Raw genomic sequence first — 22,939 nt, 5'->3', positions numbered from 1 at the left:
ACTCCAGCCCCATGTGCGGACACCCTGGCACAGCCGTAGCGTGCAGTCCCTCTGCTGCCCGGGCAGGGAGGAGGTGGAAGGGGTATGTTCCTCAGGGATGGAAGAGCCAGAGCTGTGGGACCCCATCACATCAGCCTCTGACTCTGCAGTGCCACACGTACCGTCCCTGGGAGGCTGGGACAGCTTCTGCCTGGTACAACACCGGGGCAAAGGGGTTCAGGCTGCTCCACACAGATGCCAAACTCACCTTTGGTGTAAATGCACTGGCAGACAGCAGTACACAAACTCCCAAAGACTGGACACTCAGCTAGTGTGGTCCAGTCTGGGAATGGATGTTTTGTGACATCCCTTGATCATCCCCATTCCCCACTAATGCCCCAGCAGAGGAAAGGCAACCTGGCTACCCAGTTCTCCCTGCAATGGGAGACCTGCCACAAGTGCTGGAGAGGTGAAGGGAGGAGAAACTCATCTGGAAAGACCCACAGATTTTCCACACTTGCAGTGTCTGTGCAGGTCACTGGAACCACTGCTGAACTCCAAATGGCACGGCCAACCACAGCAGGAGAAGCAACCTATCGATCAACCACCTGCTGGTATTACGCCCTTATGTGAAGTTTTGCACCACCTCCTCTCCCAAAACCCCGCACCTGAACCCTGCCAAGGTTCCTCAGTACCTTCTCATAATATTGCAGCTCGTAATCCAGGATGACTCCGTTGGGCTGGTCGGGCTGAGACCATGAGAGGGTAATGCTGTCCACGGTGCGGCTGACCTGGTGCATGATGGACACGGCTGAAGGTGCTGGAAGAGAGAGCAAGAGAGAGGCCTGGGTCAGACACCACACGGGCAGGGCCACGTCCGGGCTGGACACAGGCAGGGGCATTGCTGCTGTCTGGAGCTGCTGAATTCACCTCCAGCAGCGGCGGGGCTGCCCGGGGCTCAGGACATCCCGGCTGCTGCTGTGTGTAGAGGGCAGTTAGGGAAGAACAAAATATTTCCAGCGCTACTTAACAGTTTGTAATTAGAAACCATGTAGGGCAGTGTGTCAGGCAGGAGAACAGGTCATTCCCAGGCAAAACAATCCCCGGGTTGGAGCAGACACAGCGTTGTTCCCCTGGAAAAAGCGCTACCAGCCCAGCAATATGCAATCCTGCCTGCTTGCTACAGGGAAGTTGAGGGTTCTGTGCTTTGAGATTTGCATAGAGAAGCTTTCTAAGGCACAGGCAGACGTGGGAAGCAAGCGGCTCCTCTCCGCCTCAGTGTGCTGGGTCTGCAAGTTGCACATGCCAATCAAGGGAGGTGCATCCAGCAGCCTGAGCACGCAGCACAAACCTGACCTGACATGCTGACAATGGTGAGTCGCCCGCCTCGTCAGAGCGCCCTGGAAATCACACACCCACGGACGCCGCTTGTCCCACTGCACACAATGGGCCTTCCCGCAGCTCCCCAGACGTCCCGGGCAGCTGCCCACCCTGCGCTGCCCACGCAGCTTGATGCACGGCCAGGTGGGAATGGCGCAGCCTTGGCTGGAGCCACGCCGTGGGAAAATTGGCCTCCAGGGACCTGTGCTAACAAGCCCATGGGGCAGGGACCACGGGGCGCAGCTGCCACCTCCCTGTGGAACTCGGACCAGATCTGATCCTGCTTACTGCGGACTGGGCAGGGGAGCAAGCAGGCCAGACTGCTGGCTCAGGCGCCGATGACAGGGACGCCATGCAGGGATGCATGCAGAGATGCACTGCAGGTACCGGCCCTCAGCCCCCGTCTCGCTGGAGGGGCTGACACGCGGATGCCCTTGCTGCCTCTGTGACTGCTGAGCCGAGCACGTGTCCTTGTCCCGCCGTGTGCCCAGCCTCCCACGGCACCACCAACACGGCCTCCATGGACGGCGCTGAGGCCACCCCAGAGCTCACCCAGCACCAGCCCATTCTCAGAGAGCGCTCAGGACAGCATCAGCCCTGGCACCCAGCACACACTTCCTTGCTCCGGCAGCGCCAGGGCACAGGGGAAGCCTCAGGGCTGGGAGAGGACTGGAAAGCGGCAGCGAGAGACCTTCTCCATCACTTGCATGCCAGGCCTGGTTACAAATGGACGCAGTGAGGCTTGCACTCAGAAGGGCTTTTACTAGGTCCAACCCTTTCAATATTTCATGGAAGAACAACTCATTTGACAGCTCTGAGAAACAGCTTGGAGAAGCGGCACACAAAGCCAAGCATGTCTTGCCCATCTCCAGCCTGGTTGGCATTGGCAGCACCAGCAGCCGTGCCAGCTGGGGACTGCAGGCACCCGGACCAGCGCGGCTGCAGCATGTTCTTGCACTTCCCCGTCATGAATTACAGCTGAGCAATTTCTCTCAAAGTACACAACAAAAGCCATTTTTCTGATCTACCATCTCTGCCTCTTCACTTCTCTGCTGGTCTTCTGGACTCAGAGCATTGCAGCTCCCAGATGTTCAATGCCTGTGTGCCCGGGGCAGGAGGCGCTGGGTATGGGTAAAGCAAGACCTGCCACCACACTGCTGCACCATTTCCCTTCATCTACCTGCGCTTTCCCATCCTTGAAGGAAGGTACAATGTGGGGAAGCCTCAGCAAAGTGTTGGTGACCTCTGGTTTTGTCCAGAACTTACTAAAATCGAACGAGTGCGGAGAACTTCCAGCACTGGAAGTGTTCAAGGTCAGGCTGGACAGGGCTTTGAGCAACCTCATCTAGTGGAAAATGTCCTTGAGGCAGAGGGACTGGACTAGGTGACCTTTAAAGGCCCCTTCTGACCCAAACCATTCTGTGTTTCTAACAGATCCCGAGACTGAAGCCTCACTTCTGACCAAACACCAGTCCCTCCATCCACTCTGGTTACCCAAGCCCCATCACCCACCATTCTGAAACTCTCTGTATCATCTCAAACCTCCCCTTGCTCTATCATGTATAGCATTGTGTCCCTTGCACCTTCATGTCCCAGTCCCACCACTTCAGGGGCTACATTTACAAAGTCCTGGGATTAGTTTCTCATTCTGGTGTTAAGACAAGACACAGGTAACATTTCTGGAGCCTGTCAGCTCTTGCCAAAGCTTGCTGCTTCCTTGTCAACACAGGTTTCATAGGACATCTGCAGTCTCCAAGACAAACACTCCTCTCTCTGTGGAGAAAGGCCTTGGAAGGAAGATGTGCCCAGGCTACAGGTGTCCCTGCAGGGGCTGGGGCTGCGCTGAGTATGTGGCACATCTGAGCTGCACAGGTGCTGGGAACTGAGCCCACGCTCATACAGGCTGTTCCAGGACAGGGGTCGCAAACACCCAGGCCAGTCCCACCACAAAACCGGGATGTGGAAATGTCCCATGATTTAGACACAGGTTCAATAGCTGGTGTTGCAGCTGGAGAAGCTCCTTAGCGCCAGGTCCCTCTGGGTAGGACTGAGGTCCCTGGGATGCTCTTCTACCACTTCCATGCACTGCACGCCAGCCTGGGAGTATGTGGCTTCTAAAAGGCATCTCCTGCTTCTCCAGGCCATGCTGAGGAAGCTACAAAATATAACAGCTAGAGCATCGTGTGTGTGAATCATTTGTGACCAACCAGGGCCCAGGCAGCCGTGTACTCGGTGAAGCTGCTCTCATCTGGCTCAGAAGAAAGAACCAAATGATGAGGTGGGACTCACTTAATGAGACTTAATGAGCAAAATACAGTGCATGTTGGGGAGGAGGCAGATGAGATGAATGACTACAGCAACTTCAGCACTTTTTCTACACCTGGGGCAAAGGAGTGTCTCTGGATAGACAGGAACCTCCACTACGGCTTCTCCTCACTAACAGCTCTTGTTATCACAGACATCAGGGAAATGCACAATAATAAAATCACAGAAAGCTTTATGTCAGACGTGAACCCTGGAGGTTTCTAGTCCAACTGGCTTGCACAGTAATTTCAAAGTCAGATGACTTTGCTCAGGATTGCATACAGTTGAGATCTGAATATGCTCAGGGATGGGGAGCGCACAGGCTCTCGCAGCACCAGTCCCCAGCTGCGGTGCTCTTGTGGGGAAGAAGCTTTTCCTCACATTCCATTGGAACCTCCCTCATTGCACCTTGTGGCCATCACAGAATCCCAGAAGCCCAGGCTGTTGGGCTGCAGGAGCTCTGCAGATCCCCAGCCCAGCCCTGCCAGCGCAGGTCACAGAGCAGATCACACAGGATCCCAGGGGGTTTGAATGTCTCAGAGCAGGAGACTCCACACCCGCTCTGGGCAGCCTGGGCCAGGCTCTGGCACCTCCCAGCAAACAAGTTTCTGCTCCTGTCCAGATGGAGCCTCCTGTGCTTCAGTCTGTGCCCGTTGCCCCTCACCCTGGCGCTGAGCACCATGAACAGAGTCTGGTCCATCTTCTGACACCCACCCTGAGATATTGATCCATTGATCACATCCCTCTCAGCTTCTCTTCTCCAGCTCAACAGCCCCAGCTGTCTCAGTGTCTCCTCATCACAAAGATGCTCCAGAGCCCTAAACTAACATCACTAAACCTAAACTCAACATCAGTATTGTCCGCTCGCTGAGCACCCCTGGGAAGAGTCTGGCTCTGTCTTCTCTTTAACCTCCCTTTCGAAGTGGCAGACTGTAGTTAGCTGCCACTCGGCCTCGGCCTCTCCGGGCTGGGCAAACCCAGCTCTCAGCTCCCCGATATGTCTTGTGCTCTGTCCCCGGCCCATCCCAGTGACCCTCCCGCTGGACCTGCTCCCGTTTGTTGATGTCTCTGTAGTCCTGGGGAGCCCCAAGATGGGCACAGGACCCCAGATGTGGCCTCATGAGTGCTGAGCAGATGGGGACAATCACTCTCCTCAATCTTTGCTGCACAACACGGTCCTTCTCACACATCCTCACCACAGGCGAGGACAAAGGTTTGTGCAGAGAGAGGCTCCCAACTGTGAACAAGGCACGGACTGGGACTGGGTGTCTCAGTTTGAAGGCAGATTAGTGGAGTCAGCCAGCCAGAGTGACTTTCTGACGTCCAGTCAGAAGGAAAAGCTTCCAGATCACGACACAAATGCTCAGGTAGCTGGTGTCTGGCAAACAGCTCCTTCACAGTCAGCTGAAAGCTCCTGAAGACCCACGAGTTTCTGTCTCTTCACCACTTCCAAGGCTGGAAGGTCCTGGTTCTCTACCCTGCCCCTAAGTCCCTGTGGGAGACCTTGTGCAAATCCGCATTATCCCTCTGTACTGCCATTTTCTACCTGGAAAATAAGGTTAGCTGTCCTGCCTTTTTTTCCACTCCCTGCCTGTCTTATCTAATTTTACTGAGCACTTTCAGAGGCTGAGATTGTGCTCCGGGGCTTCGTCCTCCGGGGGTATTTAATGCATGTAATATAACAGCTAAAAGGGAAGGAGGAAGATGAAAACATATGAAGTGAACATAAAGAGCATCTGATCTGGGATAGCGCTACCTGGTGATGCCCTCATCGCCAGGTGTGCTCCAGCTCCGACAGAAGCACCAAGCGCTTTGTGACCAGCCTGAACCACGATGCAAAAAGAGCTTTTCTGCCACGGGACATGGCGAAGTGACAAATGCTACGGAAAAGGCTGAGAGAAGCGTACACTTCCTGAGACGTGACGAACTCAGCTGGGCAGGGATGACTAAAGTTTCAAAATATCTAAGCTGGCTTTCCTGAGCTGTTGTTTCTGAACAAACCGTACACAGGTTCCCTCCATTGGCTTTCTGAGTGTTTCAAAGCAAAGATTTAACAAACTGCAAAAAGGATCAAAAAGTAAAGAAAGGTCTTTGTTGTTCAGGCTGCTTTGTGCCAAGCCCTGTCCAGGACCAGACAGAGTACAGCAGGGCTGCTGCCACCAAAGACCCAGCGGCAGCTTTTAACCTGGCCCTGTGGGATCGGTCACCTCGTTCCACGAACCGTGACTCCTCTTTGTTCCCTCGTGACAAAAGAAACAGAGCTTTAGGGACCATTTCCAGGTTAGAAAAGGGTCACCTGGAACATTTCCAGGTTGGAACTGGTCACTGAATTGGTGACAATTGCCCAGTGGTGCAAATTCCCCAGTGTCAGACCCTCCCTCAGCTCTTGGCTCGCCTGGTTGTCCCTCACCCATGGAAGCTGTTTGAGTTACTACACACAGGGAAAAGGGGTGCTGGAAAAGGGGTACTGGAAAAAGGGTGCTGGAATAGGGACCTGCCCTGTGACGCAGAAAGAAGATGAGATTTGGAGCATCCCAGCTCTCAGAGCCACTTTCACTTTGAGTTATCACCCCCATGAACGGGTCAGCAGAGGCAGATTGATCCTGATGCTGTCTCCACGTGCATGTGTACAGCAATGATGCAAAATGAAACAGAACTTCACTTCCACAGTGGAGGGAACCTTACTTCTCATGACTGAAACCCCCGAGCCCCACTTCACTTTGTGGCAAAATGAATCAGTCCCTGAAAGGCACTTTTCTCCATCCTCTTCACCTGTGATGGCCTCAGATTCTTCGGATTCCTCCTAGTGGAGCCCCGTGGCTTTTCCAAATTGCTGAGAAATAAAGCAAGCCAAAACCACCACTGGAGTGTAAAACAAGCTTAATGAAACTCCAGCGATGTAAAGAGGCAGATGACCTGTCCCCCGCTGCAGAGCAGGGAGGGACGGAGACGCTTCCGTGGTCACCAACCACGGCCACGCACACTGATCACAGCCAGGCCCTGGTCTGGCTGGGGGCCCCGGCAGTTCACCTGGTGCTCCAGGAGCTGAGCAGACTCCGCTGGCTGGGGCAGCTCTGCAGGGTAAATCTCTGGAGCTGTCGACAGCTCTTCTTGTCCGGCTTTTCTGCAGCCCACACAGGGTGCAGGAAGCTGCCTGAGCTTAACTACTGGGAACACGTGGGAAGGATGGAGATCAAGATGGAGTCCATCCTCAGGTCTTGCCAGAAGAGCTACATACCCGTAACCTCCCCGAAGGACACACAGGTGTCCGCTGAATTTTGCCAGAGCCTATAATGACAGCAAAACCAGCAGCGTCCTCACAATCCATTCTGTGATTCTGTAATCCATGCTGGCTCTGTGCCACAGGGTGCACAAGTCCAGCCAAGAAGGTCTCAAATCCCACTGCACACCATATTCAGGCAACTTCATGGAGAGATTGGGATCTTATATGCTGCTTCACTGACTGTCTGCCAGGAAAACTCAAACATCTACCAGGGCAGAAATGTAGTCACAATGGGTTTTGGCAAGAGAAGGACCAAAGCCGTGAGGCTTTTCAGCCCGTTGAGTATTTAACCTTCCCAAAAGCAGTGCCACACAGAGGACAACACTTCTTGTGTAGCCCGAAGTTGGTCTTGCCAGTGTCAAGGTGGGTCTGGCAGGCACCCTGAGTTAATGAATCAGGTAAAAGAGTCACAGGTAAGGAAGCCCATCCTACACTCTCCTGTCTGTGCTTTGTACCGGGGCCACGTTGTGGATTGAGTCTACTAGCGAGACAGACATAACCTAGGCCAGACATAACCATGGCGCTCCGGCCTCTCCCAGGTCAGCGTTCCTGGCCTAGGTAATCCACTGAGGTGCCTTATTCAGGCCCAGCTCAAGGGCCTGTCCTGGGGAGAGGGATGAACTGAGAGGCTCAGGTGCCTGCACACCGAGCGCAGAGCGGAGCCGCAGGGCTGGCGGGAGATGCCGACTGAGGCGCCTTCTCCCGCTCCACCTTCAGTTCCCAATAGCACCAAACCCGGGGTGCTGGTGAGATGGGACCCTGGCAGTCTGGTCCAGCCTATCTGCCACATGATGATCTCCAACACCGGATCAGGGACAGCCGGAGCTTTGTTAGCCAAATCTTTACATCTCCATGGATGGGGCTTCCCTAGTTATTGATCTCTCTGTATTAATACCCTTTCGTCTTTTTTTTTTAATTATCTCCAGAAATAAAATGACAGTTTTGGGTCATAAAGCACAACCTTTCTCTGCCACATTACTGTAAACGAGCCGCACCACGTCCTGCCTCCCACTCATTCTAGCTGAGGCACATTCAGCATTTTAAAAAGTAAATCTTCTAAAGAAAAACAAAACAAAAGGCAAGAAGAGACCAAAACTGATTATAAAACCGAAGTCCCCCAGCTAAGGATCCCTAACAGGCACATAGGCCAGCAGAGCCGCCGCATCGTTCAGAACGGCACCTGGAGCCTGCACTGGTGCTTCGGCTCTGCCTCCCGACCTGCGGCTGCTGCGCACGGACTGTGGGCTGGGAAGAGTCTCTGTGCCAACCCCGGACCAGGAGTGGGCAGAGCCTCGTTGACTTAGACAGCAAGAGCTTCCATTTGGGAGCTGTCACCTTTCTCCCAGCACTGCTTTCTCAATAACCTAAGATGACCTCCATCCTAGCCCTTTTCAGTACACAGAGACCAATAAGGACATGAGGGTGTATGAGGACTCACTTAACGAGGGAACAAGCAAGCATTTTCCTCCCAAACATCGAGCAACATCACCTGTCACCCTGTGACACAGTCTCATCCCCCATGTGTGCTGGTTCATCCCATCCCAAGGGACCCATCGGGGCTACAAGCATCCTACTCCTAACAGGCTTCGATAGCAGAGGCGGTTTTCTGTGTCAGGTCCTGACTCTTGGGCCACCACAACTGCTGCCCCCGCTGTTCAGCAGGTGTGACCCGCAGCTCCAAATCAGGGCAGCTACTCCCAAGGACGAGGCAGCAGCTTCTCATAGCTCAGCATGTGCTTCCAGATAACTAAGAAACAACAATTTGTTCAAGAAAGGGATCCTATTTTAACCTATTTGTGACTGTGAGTCTCTCTTTACAGGTTTACATCCTTGCTGGAAAGCATCGCCAGGGTTCCCTCTGTGACTCGCTGTGACGCGCGGGCTGACACCTCTGTGGAAGAGGGACCGGAGAGCTCCGTGCCCAGCAGCCTCCAGGGCTACAGAAGCAGCTTCTGCTAAGAGAAACCAAAACCCCAGGAGGCACAGATCCACCGCGGCAGAGGCAGCGACACTGTCGCTCATCCCTCAGCAACAGGCTTTGGATTCTTTAACTAAAGATTCGCTTGATCTCAGGTGCAGACAAAGGTATGTTGATAGCACTGCTAAGCCTCAGGCTTGCTATAGCCAGTATTTTACTTCCATACCAAATAGTTACTTCTTTGTTTGCCTGCTGAAACTGATAAAAAAGATGAAGGGAAAAAAGGAAAGAGAAGAAGGAAAGAGATCTGTTCTCCAGGAGAAATAGGCACTTTCTAATTGCAGCAAAACCAGAGAGAAGGTCACGCCAACCGCAAAACTCAGGGCAGCGTGATGAGACAGCGCGAGAACACGGTGATTTTGCAGAAAATTGGGAAAAGCTACTGGAACATTCAGGTCTGAACATCTGCACGAGACTGGCGACGGGCAGTGAGTTAAATATAGCTGGGACGCTTGTGGTTGACCCTGTGCATATGTTATAGACACACATCCAGTTTTCTTTGAGGACTGCGAATTACGACGGCCCAACGTGCCTCTTGGGAGGTTTCCTCATGGTTACTTGCTCTTTTCTAAAACGCACATATTATTTTCAGATTGAAATGTATGGCTGTCATCTTCCCGCTGCTGGAATCTATCTGGTTTTGCTGGCTAAATTAAGGAGGAGTCTAGAAACAGAGTTTTATCTTCGTGAAAGAACGGAGAGATCATGACAATATTTTCTTTTCATCTGATTTTCTGTTATCTAAGGAGACCGAATTTCTCGAGTGCTTCACAGATCTATCAGCCCACATATCAATCTGATGACTCTCTCCTGAACCGTTTTCGATTTTGTGTTAACCTCCTTTTCAAACATAAACCTCGAAACTGATCCCAGTAGCCAGCAACCGGCTGTCTCAACCTCAGTGACAGCATCCAGCCCCTCGCTCAGGTCTGACATTCCTGCGAGCGTGTCCAACATGGCACTGCTCTGGCTCAGCCCGGCCCTCAGACGCTAGTGCGGAGCTGCCGTTCCCTCTCCATCGGGCGCTTCACTGTTATTTGTAGCTATGCCCGCAGCCCAGGGATGGGAGAATGGCGCCGCCCTTGCTCCCTGCACCCCCCCACTGACGCGGGTCGCACCAAATGCCCGGGGACCCCGGCGGCTTCTGCCATTCCTACAACCCCCGTGTCCTGCTGGGAGCGGGGCGAGAGATCCTGGATGCATTCAAAATGAGTGTAATTGGTGAAACTGCTCTGTAAAGCTTAGGGCAATTCATTCCGATCAAACTGACAAAAAGCAGTAGGGGGGCATCACACAATCACCAACTGTACTGGGTGAATAAGAAATAAACAGGCTTATTTTCTTCCTTGGTTTGGTGTCTCTGAGTTGTACCATTTAGAGCTGTTCTATGGAAGCTCATGTGTTTCCCTCCCTAACCTATGTCCATGACACCAGGTCTTCTCAATCCAGCTGAACAAGACCAGGAATCCTCAGGACATGTGCTGGGGAACCCTCCTCTTTGACTTAGACAGCAAGAGCTTCCATTTGGGAGCTGTCACCTTTCTCCCAGCACTGCTTTCTCAATATCCTAAGATGACCTCCATCCTAGCCCTTTTCAGTACACAGAGACCAAGAATAAGGACATGAGGGTGTATGAGGACTCACTTAACGAAGGAACAAGCAAGCACCTTCCTCCCAAACATCGAGCAACATCACCTGTCACCCTGTGACACAGTCTCATCCCCCATGTGTGCTGGTTCATCCCATCCCAAGGGACCCATCGGGGCTACAAGCATCCTACTCCTAACAGGCTTCAATAGCAGAGGTGGTTTTCTGTGTCAGGTCCTGACTCTTGGGCCACCACAACCGCTGCCCCCGCTGTTCAGCAGGTGTGACCCGCAGTGACGTGGTGCTGCCCACCAGTGTCCCCAGCGCTACGGCGCCTCGGTGCTGCCGGGAGGTCCCACCGCGCAGGCTGGGGAGCTGCACTGCTGCTGTAACGGGAGAGCACCGGCCAAGGCCCTGCCAGAGCAGCCCCCGGGAGCAGCGCAGCCCCCGGGGTCCCCAGGCAGCACCCTGGCTGTTCTGCGAGGCTGGCAGGACTGTGTGGCTCCAGCCTCCCAGGGGACACAGGGATCTTTCCGCAGCTTCTCTTTCATGATCTGTACACCCATTTGAAACGCTGCCAGTTGCAATCTGCCCCCCATTTTGCCGCTAGACCCCCACCTCCTTCACCTGCTGGGCCCGCAGGGCTCAGCCTGCCAGCGGGTCAGCACTGTTGAAATCCCGGTACAATCAAAGCGTCTCCATTCCTCCGGTGGCTTAGCTGGAAGAGTCAGGTTACAGGCAGCAAAACCCCTATCTCTGATCACTTTAATACCACTAACCCATGTCATGTCAGACAGAGTCAACATTTGCTCTGGAAAACACTCACGACAGAGAGAGAGCAAAGCCAACCCGGCCCATGGCCTCTCCCAGCAACACTTTGAAATTACCCGGGGGAAAAAAACGAGGTGAACAGCTGGGAGTTCTCCAGCATCTCCTCAGAGCCCTCCTGACAGATCTTGGTCCCTGGAGTGTCAGGTTACTGAACGGGGGAACTGCTTTTATTATAGGAGGGTCAGCAGGGAATTCTGGTATTTTCAATTACCCGCAAGCAGGAGCGGCTGCGATCCAGGGTCAGGATTAACCGCCTGGCCGCCAGCTGAAGACAGAGTGGCAGGGAAATGCACCATGATGCTGCAAGGCACCAGCTAGTCCAGAGGCCACGGGACAGGGCAGTGAATGCGAAGATGTGGGGGAGAAAGTTGCTGACAGGGAATCTGGCTGCGGATACTTGAATTTCTGCAACTGCCCTGCGAATGTGGCAGAAGGAGAGACCTGGGGAACCCTGGGGTAAGCGGGCAAGCTTCTCCCCAAGGGGTTCAGCCTCACTGGGCAACTCATGTAGCTCCAACATGCAGAAACTGGGTGGGCAACGGGATCCCCCGGGGGACCAGAGCAGTGACGTCCCTCACAGGGGCTCCCAGGAGGGCCCCGAGCTCCTTCAGGTGCTGCACAACCTCGCTGTGGCCGGACAGAGGGGTGAGGCTGCAGCAGCGAGGACGGTGCTGTGATCAGCCATGGAGCAAGGGCTTCCCTGACCGGGCACACAGGGTGTGGAGACATCTAGGCTGCGATCCAGGCTCCAGCAGCGCCCAGAAACCGTGTTTGAAATGACAGGAGCACAGAGTGGCTCCATGCAAGGCTGCAGGCAGCTGAAATATGTACCTGGGGCTCAGGTGGCCTCTGTTTCTCAAGCAGAGTGGAGAGCCAGGACAACTCCCTCTGCACGTCCTGCAGACCTGGAGGCCCTGTGCAGCATCTCACCCAAGAGACGCCTAATCCAAATCAGCTCTCCTTGCCCCAAGGCACCCAGTCCCACACGGTCCCCAGGAGGTCACTGTCACTGTGCATTGGTTCAGCTGTCCCCTGTCCAGGTCCCATCACTGACCTCAAGACCTCAGCTCTTCATACTCCTACCGGGTTAATCCTCAACATCCAAATGCACCCAGGTACGTAACTGAAAATTGATTTATTTCATCAAAATCTTCTCCATTCTTTGCTTCTCCATGTAAAACTAACTCTTTCCTGCCATTTAAGCATGACCATGTTTCACAACCCCCTCCACAGGCACTCCTGGATTTGGATTTGGGATGCCCTCCTCCAACACAAGCACTGAGAGCACCACAGGGAAGCTCTTCCCCACCTGCCCTCGGTGGCAACCCCGCTGAGCCCGCTCATGGCCCGGAGACCTCCTCAGGTTTGTGACTCTCCTGCTAAAAGGGTTCACGGTTGCTTGGACTATTAAAATGTTCATCTCCTTCCCATGTTCTCCCTGTGATGGTGTGTTCAGGAGCCACATGTTTTTTAAATCAATTACCTCCAGCAGACGCTGAAGAAAGCAACGCAGCATCGGCAGCGCACAGGCAATTTAATAAACTTTCAAAGTACCGAAAGCCGCAGGTCTGGGATGTCCACCGGACATCCCACTGGAGCTCTAGAAAACTGGTATTTCATAGTTTGTGATGTTCTTTTTTCCGAGGTTCCTGGTGGGGTGGCCCCATCAGGCTGGTACCCACAATGTGTGTGTGAGCCGAGTGTCTGGAAAATTCCCCAGCAGATGCAGCCCCCAGCCCCTTGAGTTTGTAACTACACGTGCTGTAAAATCTTAAACACAGCAGTGCAGTCCAAAGCTAGTCCTGGCTCTGGCCCCATAGGAATCAGCGAAGGCTTTCGTGTAGATTACATCCTGTAAAGCAGTTCCTAATGTCACTAGCCCAGCACCTTGGTGTGGGCAGATGAAGGCTTTCGGCTGTCTTGACGTTGTTTGTTTGAGTTTGCAGCCCTCACCTCCATGCTTCCCCCCGCCCACGGCGCGGGGACGGACGCTGTGCTGAGCACGGAGAGGAGGTGCTGCCGAGGACCCGCAGCGCCCGCAGCGCCGCGCAGGCCAAGGGCACCCCACCTCCTGGCCGCTCTCCATGTGGAAACCTCATCTGCTCCAGATCAAGGCGATGGCATCGGCCAAAGGCTGGTAGGGAGCGGGAACACCAGCAGCAGCCGGCCCTCCATCCCTCCAACCTGCCCTGCTCGGATTGTCAATAAAACGGTACTTTCCTAGAAAGCGTCAGTTAATTACACCCAAAACTGTTCTAAGGAACATACTGATTTTGAAATGTCAAGCACAGAAAACTTAGACCAGAGAAATGATGCCTGCTGCAGAGCATCCCCTTGCATCCGCCGGGTCTGGCTGATTTGAGACTGAACTTGGTCCCCTGATTTCCTTCATGGCTTCGCTCTGTGTGGGTGGAAATTTTGGAAAGACCAGGGTTTTTTGTTGGAAAGAGCCTCTCCTGCCCAGCCCCCGACGCCACAGCACACGGGCAGTGATGAGGATGGAGCGGGCTGCGGTGAGACAGGCGCAGTGAGGATCCTCCTGCCTGAGTCGAGTCACACACAGATGTGTCGTTTGACACACAGAGGGGACGACTCCATCGCGGGGACTCTGGGATGGACCAAGGGACAACCGGCCAGCAGCTGCATTAACCTGACTTGCTACAACCATCTATTATGGACCACATAAACACACCACTGATCAGCGTCATCCCACAGCATCTGCTCAGCTGATCAAACACTGTGACCCCCAAACTGGCGTCTCGTGTGTCTGCAGCCTTGTCTGCTGCCTCCAGCATCCCCACCTGCCCCAGCGCTGGCACTCGTGCGCAAGCGAAGCAATTAGCACCGTGGGCTGTGTTTGCCAAGCGCAGCAGTGGAGATAAATCACCCTCCTGCACACGCCAGTGAAGGTGAGTTCCCGAGCCACCCGCCGGCTCCCAGCACACGTGGTGGTGACGGCAGCACGTTGTGGGGACAGGGGGAGGCGCTGGGTCACCAGAAGGGACTTTCCACCCCATCCATCATGGATGGGCTTTTGCCCGAAGTCAACTCCAGATGCTTCGGAGCAGGTTTCTGAAGCTCCAGGCAGGTGTGGGAAAAATGAACCTCAAACTCACCGAGTAATTTATGCAACAGGGAGGCCTGGGAGCGAGCAGGTGGAGGAGCTGGTGGTGGCAGAGAGCAGCATCTGCTCGGAAAGCTCCAGCAGTGCAGCCCGTACCCTGCTCTGCCAACACCCCCAACGCCCCACGCGGCAGCGGGGAGAGAAATCCTGGAGAGCCGGCAGCTGGCAAAGCTGCCACCATCTGGGAGCCCTGGCTGCGGACGGGCTCCCGCGGGCACAGGACAGGGGACTCGGGCACGGAAGGTCCTTCCCGGGCACTGACCGCCGGCTGCTGCGAGCGGGGGACGTGGCGGCAACAGGCTGGGCCACCAAGCAAGAGGAGCAGGGCAGCAAATGTCAAGCAGCATCAGGTTTTGGTGGCAATGGCCGTGTGTAAGAGGCGGCCAGGATGAAGGTGGGAGCTGGGGATGAAGGAAAGAGAAGAGGGGAGAGAAGATGGGCTGCAGAGCCAGGATGGTTATGTGGGTCCATGTGGAGGGTAAGGTCTGGCTGCTAATGCTGGGTAAAACAGGTAGCCATGGGGATATCAAGGTTTCAGGAAGTTTGGGAGCCTGGAAGCAGGGCAAGCTGTCACAGAAACACATCCAGTAAAGTCTCCAAAAGAAGAAACCTGGGATTTATGGGACCTCAGGAACAGATCTAGAGTAGCTCTGTAGACATGCTCTCATTCGCTCTGTCACACAGGCAAACGGGCTTCTGCTCCAGCTCCTCCACGTAGGAGATGGTTCCGCAGCTCAGAACATCTCTGATTTTCCATCTAAACCAATCAAAGCCACTCTGCACCATCTGCTCTTTCTGCTTTCGTAGCTCTTCTCCCTTTCTGGTGTCCTTCCAGCCCAGCACGTAGTGAGACTTCACTACAGCCCTGCCCGTAGCCCATTCTCCAAAAGGTTCCATACTGAACTGTCTGCTGCCAGGTCCCCCTCAGCTGCCTCTAGCTCTCAATTACTGACGTTTTTGCTGTTGGGCCCCAAATGGCCTCACTCTTTCCGTTGTTGAATTTCACCCTGATTCTGTTATTCCACCTCTCAGCATCTTCCTGGAGGTATCACGGTTCTCTGCTGCCCCAGCAACGTTTGTGCCAGTTTTCTGCACAAGAAATACTCTACCAGATTTGAAACACCAACAACTATGAGATCACGTTCCATGATCTCGGTCAGCCACCTCAGTGCCGCCTGATGCTTCCCCATTCGGGTGGTACCATCTCCCATTTAGACAGCTCCTGGAAAGGCTTCCAGCTTTACTAAATCAGATCTTTTACTGGTGTCCAGACAAGCAGAGTCTACTGCATTTCCTTAGAAAATCAGTGATCTCATTGGAAAAAAGACAAAAACAAGCTACACAGACTCATGTAGAAGCACTTGATGGGTCCTCTGTCTCTTGATGTCTCAAGTCAAGACTGGTTGCCATTCTGAAAGACGTTGTAGCCAAAGGCAGGACTGAACGTGAGGATAATAGAAATGCAGGTTGATCTAAAGCATCTCTTGGCTTGAACCTCTGAATCTCAGTATAACAAAGAGCAATGGCCACAAGTCATTGCTTGGGAGGTTCAGGTTGGATGCTGGGAAAGTTCCCTCACCAGGGGCTGGTGCAGCTTGGGACACGGCACTGAGAACATGGGGAGGTGTCTGCCTTTGGGGGTCACCAGTAACTGTCTCACCCAAAGCCTCGGCTGCCCTGCTGGCACAGGTGAGAGGTCAGACGAGAGATCCAAGATGCTGGGAAGCCACTATCCATCTCCTGCCTTTCATTTTTACACTGGAAGACAAGAAACAGATTCAGTCACAGCTTTGAAGGGCAGGAAAGCTCATTCTACCTCTTCAAGGTGATTTCTGCATACACTGTCCCAGGCTGCTGTTCCACAGACAGGGAAATCTCATCTGAACAATTCCTGACTGTGGCTGCTCAGGACCAGGCTGGGAGCAGCACCAGAGAACAGGAGATGCCACGACTCCTGCTTGTGTCCAGGGGTGCAGGACCTGCTGTGCACCCCTCTGAAGGAGGACATCAGACAGAACTTCCGATGCAAAATGAAACCAAGAAGACAAAAGCAAGAGTCCAATGAGCACCAGGCCATCCAGTCCTCCTCTCCCTGCCCTGCCTGCAGCACAGCTGATGTGACCAGCAAACAGCACCCTGGACAAACGAGAAGTGCCAGTCCCCACCAACCGTGTATCTCCGCCTTGTCATCACCCTGGCTCTGCTGCTCTCTCCTCGCCCTTCCATGCTCCCTGTTGCATTTGGCAGTAAAGCTCATGGACTGTTTCTGCAAGAGATATCTTTTTTTGGTTGAAGGTAAAGGAAAAATCCTTCCTTATGGCGTCTGCGCTTCCTAGGATCTGTCTCACCCGTGCATCATTACTCATGGCTGAACTCCCCAAGCTTTGCATGAGGACAGGACTGGGCTGAGCTGTCCTTGGGTTCACAGGCACCGCTGGGTCTTGGCAGGACAGTGCTGTCCAAAAGACGTTGCCTGTCTGGGGTGCCCTCCCGGGCTCTGACAGCATCCTGAAGCACAAATGCAGACCCCAATGACGTCTGGCGTGAAGTGGTGCACAGGTGTGAGCCGCACATCTCCCCAGCCAAATGACCCATGTTGTGCCATATGACACTGAAAATAATAATGCAAATAATCATAACAAGTTATCTGGATCCATAGGGAGGGAGTAAGCTCCAATAAACTCCACTGCTGCAGATGCTGCTCCTGACTGGTTTATCAGGAAAGTGCATCATTTTTTCCTGTCGCACACTAGTTGGTATTCACACTGTATTAGGTCCTTATTACTCTTTTTGGCTCTGTTTTCACCCAGGAGCCTCTGACATTAGAGTTAATCCTCCCTTCTTATCCCATGTGGCACCAGAGTCACTCACAAAAGGGACACATGCCCAAAAATCTGGATGTTCTCTTTCCCCCATCACTGGGAGGTCTTGGTTTTGTCTCTGGATACTCGGGAGCCCAGGGCTTCTTCCTCCCTTCTCAGCTCGCAGACTGTAGCCACAGTCTGCTATCAAGAGGTGTCTTTCCCACGGGCTGTTGAAGTCACCCCTGCCCAAGCAGCCCCCACGCGGGGCACGGAGCCTGCCCGTGGTGCGGATGGAGCCGCAGATCCTCCCAGCACCAAGTGTCCGCCCGCCCCGATCCTGCACAAAGAATGGCCACAACTCAGCAAGCAGGGGCTGCATGCTGTCACCAGAAAGAGGGCTGATGTCTGGGATGGCTCTCAATTAGCCAAGTGTCATTATTGCAAGTGCTGGGCCATGCCCAGCTCCTTGACCCCTGGCTTGCTCCTGTGCCTCCCCTCTCGGATGCTGGCACAGCTCTCAGCCACCGTCTTGGCACAGATCTTTTGGCCTGGCATGGCTGAGAAAAGGCTCTTGGTGGCACCCGATATCTGCATGATGGGCTGATTTTCTTGTTTTCTTTGGCCACATCATAGTCCCTTAAGACAGGACGGGCTGTGTCACATGGAAATCCCTGGATCTCCCTCCTGGGAGAGCTGCTGAGCTCTGGGGAGAGGTGCCGCTCAGCTGCAGGTGCGATAGGCGGGGGAAGCACAGCATGGAGCTGGGGTGCAAGGAGAAGCCTGTTGGGAAGAGCAGAGAGAAAACACAACCTGGCCTCAAAGGGAACAGGCTGCCCAGGGGGTTGTGGAGTCTCCTTCTGTGCAGACATTCCAACCCGCCTGGACACCTTCCTGTGTAACCTCATCTGGGTGTTCCTGCTCCATGGGGGGATTGCACTGGATGAGCTTTCCAGGGCCCTTCCAACCCCTGGCATTCTGGGATCCTGTGATTCTGTGACAGGAGATAGTTCCTAGGAAGGCAGTGGGGACCACACAGTTTGCTGGAAGGGTTAAAACTGAGTTGGCTGAAGACAAGTCAAGGAGCAAAGAGGTGATGGGAAGGGAATGATTATTCCAAGCTCTTTTTATTCCCATTCTGCTCTTTTTATTTCTGTTCTGATGGTCCTGGTCTTTACTAATTTCCTGTGCTTTGAAAAGGGAAGAATTGTTTCTCCTGTTCTAACAAAACTTGCCTTTCTGGGGGTTAAACACCTTTGGTCTTTTTAGGACACTCTGCAAGAGAAAGGTGCAGGACGCCCCTCTGAGCACGGGCTGTCTCAGCTGCTCCTCAGGCTGCTCCAAGCCCCGTGCAGCCCGACTCGAACACTGCACGGATGGGGCATCCACACCTCCTTGTGCAGCCTGTGCCAGCGCCTTGCCACCCAGAGTGAAGGATTTCTTCCTTGTATCTAACGCAAATCTCCCCTCTTTCAGTTTAAAGCCATCACCCCTTGTCTAACAATTGTAATAAGTCCCTCCCCAGCTTTCTTGTAGGTCCCATTTAGGTACTGGAGGCTGCCATAAGGTCTCCCCAGAGCCTTCCCTTCTCCAGGCTGGACACCCCAGCTCCCCTGGCCTGTCCTCACGGGACAGCTGTTCCAGGCACAGCAACACGACTTGGTGGTTGTAGCTTTTGTCAAACTGCCTTGGTTTTTCCCCTGCACTCAGGAGTCCAGCACAGTGCACAGGGGCACTGGGCTCAGCACCATCTGCAACAGATGAGATTAGTGTTAAACAAGACTGGAATTCAATGGGGACGCACGCTGTGTCCAGCACAATGCAGCAGTGCCTTAAAATTGGTAGATATCGAGGGGATGATATAAAAACATTGCTGGCAAATCATTCACAAAGTGTTCAAAATAGCAGTGTTGGGAATGACAGCTCTGTAGAGCAATGATCAATGGCTTGATGGCTGAGCCCATGGGAATGATTATAAGGTTGTGCTTGGGTCTGGCAACCAAAATACAGGTCTTGGTTGTAGAACGGGTGACTGCATCCAGGGAAGCGGCGTCTGAAGGGACCAAGACAGAAGCCAACAGGGAGGAAAGAGCTGCCCACACAGACGACTGTGATTGCACTTTACACTTGATGTGCAAAGGGAACAGTGAGACTAGCAAGAAAAGCAGTTTATCTGCTACTGGGTACAATATCTAGCTCAAAACATGATGATGAGGAATACAGAGGTGTCCACAAACAGCTATGGGAAGATCCAAATTGTGGAAAGCCACTTCATAGCAAGAAAGTGTGATTCAGCTTTGTCTAATTAGCTCTTACTTTCCCTTGAGAGATGGTACCTGCCACCTGTGTCTACATGAAGAAAAATGTCCCATCACCACAAGACAACAGCAAAATAAGTTATGTTGATGTAAAGGCAAACGTTAGTGAAATTCAGACCTCATTGGAGAGCGGTACAACAGTAATGACCACAGATTGTTCTCTGGAAGAACAAGAAGGTGAATGGTGAATGGTGTCTCACCTTCTCTGGTCCCAAATTTCCCTTTCAGGATGATGGTCACCATGCTGTCACCCACCAGTGCCGCTCTCCCAGCCACACTCAGTCCCTGCCCTCTGCATGCTCTGCAGGTGTTGTTTTCTTACTCTCTCACAGCAGCTTTCTCCTAGGGTGCTGAAGAATTTATGATACCAGCAGGTTTAAAATGCTGCTGGTGAGGTAGCATCTCAGCCCCGAAAGCACCAGGCAGAGGTGGGGCCCCGTCCCCAACAGTGGGGTGAACCTGGGCCATCTTGGAGTTTCCTTTGGAGCTGGGAGGTCCCTGAAGGCCAGCAGAGCGGGAGCTTTGCAGATGGCCATCGTCCAGCTGCGGCGGGAGCACAACCCCGCTGGGTATTCGGTCCCCAGCGGCTGCTGAACCCCGACGAAGGCAGCGGGAGGCTGCAGTCGCCATCCTCACGCTTATCCCTCCCTCCGCTCGCTCCCTACAACACCCTCCGTTCTCCTGTCCCAGCTCTGCCTTTGTGTCTGCAGCTTCTGGTACCAACTTCTAATGATCTACATCAAGGCTGCCAGGCGGTGGGAGTGCAAGCAGAAGAATTCAGAGCCTCTAATTAAAGAGGAATTAGCAAGCAGACAGTTACTGTTTAGTGCTAATGAACAGATACATTAAGAGAGACATCGCACAGGCTGAGGAGTGTGAGCCCTGATTATAAAGGAGCATCAAAGAAGGAAAACACAAGGAGGAGGATCCAGGGGACTGAAAAGGATTCACCTGCAACTCAGCTCCCTGGTTTTGCTGAGGTGGAAGTAGCCCCAGGTACTTAAGGTAGCAATCACACCATGTAACTGCAAAGTGCAAAATCTGAGCATTAAATAACTCACCTATAGCGTGGGATGATGCTGGGGGTGTGCAGAGCCCCTTCCCAACCCCAAGCAGCATCGCGCCCACCCCGTCTCCATCAGCCATCTCTGTAAGGGAACCTGCAACAGGTCACCATCCCAGCTCCTCTGTCCTCGTCACGTGTGAACGTGTTCCTGTGTGCAGTCAAAGCAGGGTCCAACGCTATGCTAAACCTGCCTTCGGGGCTGTGATACTGCACTGAGAACACCGAGACCCCGCGGCTCCTGAGCCAGCTCCAGATCAGAGGTCAGTCTGCCAGTTCATGTGCAACCAAGACATTTCTGTAGGTTACCGCTGTCGCAGAGCTCTGCATGTCCAACCAAGTGATGCCCACATCAAACACCTCCCGCCCCTGCAGCCAGCACACAGCAGTCTCCACGCAATTCATTGGAAATGCAATCATGCACGACTGCTGAATTCAGTCTTGAAGGTCTTGGGCAGCCTGGGGCATGTCCACACTCCCCACACAGTTGCTGCAGTGCTCAGAGGGAACACAGGCACTTGCTCCCACATGTGTTTGTGCCTTACTGGTGTGCTTCCCCCGTGCAACGGGATTAAGCAAAGCCCCGCTCTGTGCTGCAGCTCCAGGCGGGCTGCGAGAGCAGCAGCCCCGCGGGACGCGCTGCAGGAGCAGCCCTGCCTGCCAGCCACCCGACACGGCCCCCGCAGAACCGCCCTGCGCAGGAGGAGCGCAGCAACCCCCAGGCCAGCACGGGGCTGGAGACCCCCAATGACACCCTGCCAGCTCTGCTGCTTGGTCTGCACCCAGGTGACTCTGCAGCAGCACAGGACCTGGAGCAGCTTTATGGTCATCCCATATATCCATCCCCCAGCCACTCTTCTATGCAGCTTTCCTCTCCCTTCATGCCTGTCCTGGCTTTCTCTGCAGTCAGAGCAGAGATTGCAGTTTGTGTCAAAATGCTGGAGCTAATCTTCCCTGCTCAGGACAAGGAGCGGGAGCTGCAGAAGGCTGCCAGCAGCTGCTGTCTGCAGCACAGCAAGGCTGCACGCAGCCGGGGCTCCAGCACTGGAGAGGGATGCTGAGACACCAGGGGACAGGGACATGAGCTGTTCTGCTGCGGGGACAGGGCGGGCAGCTCTGCCTTGAGGCGAAGTCTGGCTTTTCACAGAAATAAGGGATATTTTTCACACCCAAGGCCTTGGATTCATCCTGGAAGTGCCAGGCCCATGCACTTTGGTCATCAGCAGCATTACAGAGCAAGCAACACCGTAGAATCATAGAACAGTTTGGGTTGCAGTGCCCTTCCAGCTCCCCCAGTCCCCCCTGCCATGACAGGGACATCTGCACCAGCTCAGGGTGCTCAGAGCCCGGTCCAGCCTGGCCTGGGATGTCTCCAGGGATGGTTCAGCCACCACCTCTCTGGGTACCCGGGCCAGGCTCTCACCACCCTCAGGGACAACAGTTCATTTCTCATGTCCATGCCACATCCCACCCCAGCTCTTCTCCACTTCCAAGCCCTGCTCACCCCGCAGGGTTTCACCCAGCACCTCTTGCCCAGGAGATCCCTGCCCACGCCTCCCCTTGCGGAACAGGTCTGCCGGGACACGCGGCTCCGCATCTTACCGGCCTGGTTGGTGGTGATGTTCACTGATGCGAACTGCGGGGAGAAGGGGCTCTGGTCGGTGACGCCGTTGACTGCCTGGATCTCGAAGGTGTACTGCGTGTGGGCCAGCAGGTCGCTGATGTAGATGCGCGGCTCCGTCAGGCCCAGCTGGCGCGGGGTGAACTGCACGTTGTCCCCGCAGCGCGTGCAGGCGCCGCGGCCGGAGCCGCAGCTCTTGCAGATGATGTTGTACACCAGGTCCTCCCGGCCGCCCGAGTCCCGCGGCGGGGTCCACTCCAGCATCAGAGAGGTCTCGTTCACGCTGGAGATGACGGACTGGGGGGCAGACGGGATGGCTGGAAAGGGAACAGACAGAAGGTGTAAGAGCCAGAGCCCTGCTCACGGCTGCGGGAGCAGCTGCACCCGCTCCGCACCCCTGTCCCTGCACTGAACCGAGTGCTTCTGCTGGCGTCAGGGATGTGTGGCCAAGCTGGACAGCCAAAGGCAAGAGCGGGAACAAAACCTGTCCTCTTAACCCTGGCTAATTTGATTACGTGGCAACCCTTGGCAAAATCCCCCTGTTATTTTTTGTAGTGTTTGTGATTCCTGTCCTTTGCACTAATCTCCTGTGTGTCAGCTCGCGGGTCTTATCATCCAGGTACAGCCCCGGAGTGAAGTCATCCCACTGCCTACAATAGCACAAAACCCC

General features: G+C 54.2%; 1 protein-coding gene across 1 annotated transcript in view; it reads right to left on the bottom strand.

Annotated features, from left to right (window-relative positions):
• The window catches only part of EPHB2 (EPH receptor B2), a gene marked incomplete at both ends in the record, with an annotated part of 141,769 nt that overhangs the window by 25,830 nt on the left and 93,000 nt on the right, over positions 1–22,939 (bottom strand). Inside the window, 2 exons of the mRNA XM_080358691.1 lie at positions 675–799; positions 22,251–22,586. Coding sequence (XP_080214817.1) covers positions 675–799; positions 22,251–22,586 — 461 coding nt within the window. The remainder of the gene's footprint in view (positions 1–674; positions 800–22,250; positions 22,587–22,939) is intronic.

The sequence above is a fragment of the Nesoenas mayeri genome (genome assembly GCF_963082525.1).
Source record: "Nesoenas mayeri genome assembly, chromosome: 24".
Lineage (NCBI taxonomy): Eukaryota > Metazoa > Chordata > Aves > Columbiformes > Columbidae > Nesoenas > Nesoenas mayeri.
The sequence above is the reverse complement of the archived record's forward strand: the minus strand, read 5'-3'. Positions and strand labels throughout refer to the sequence as shown.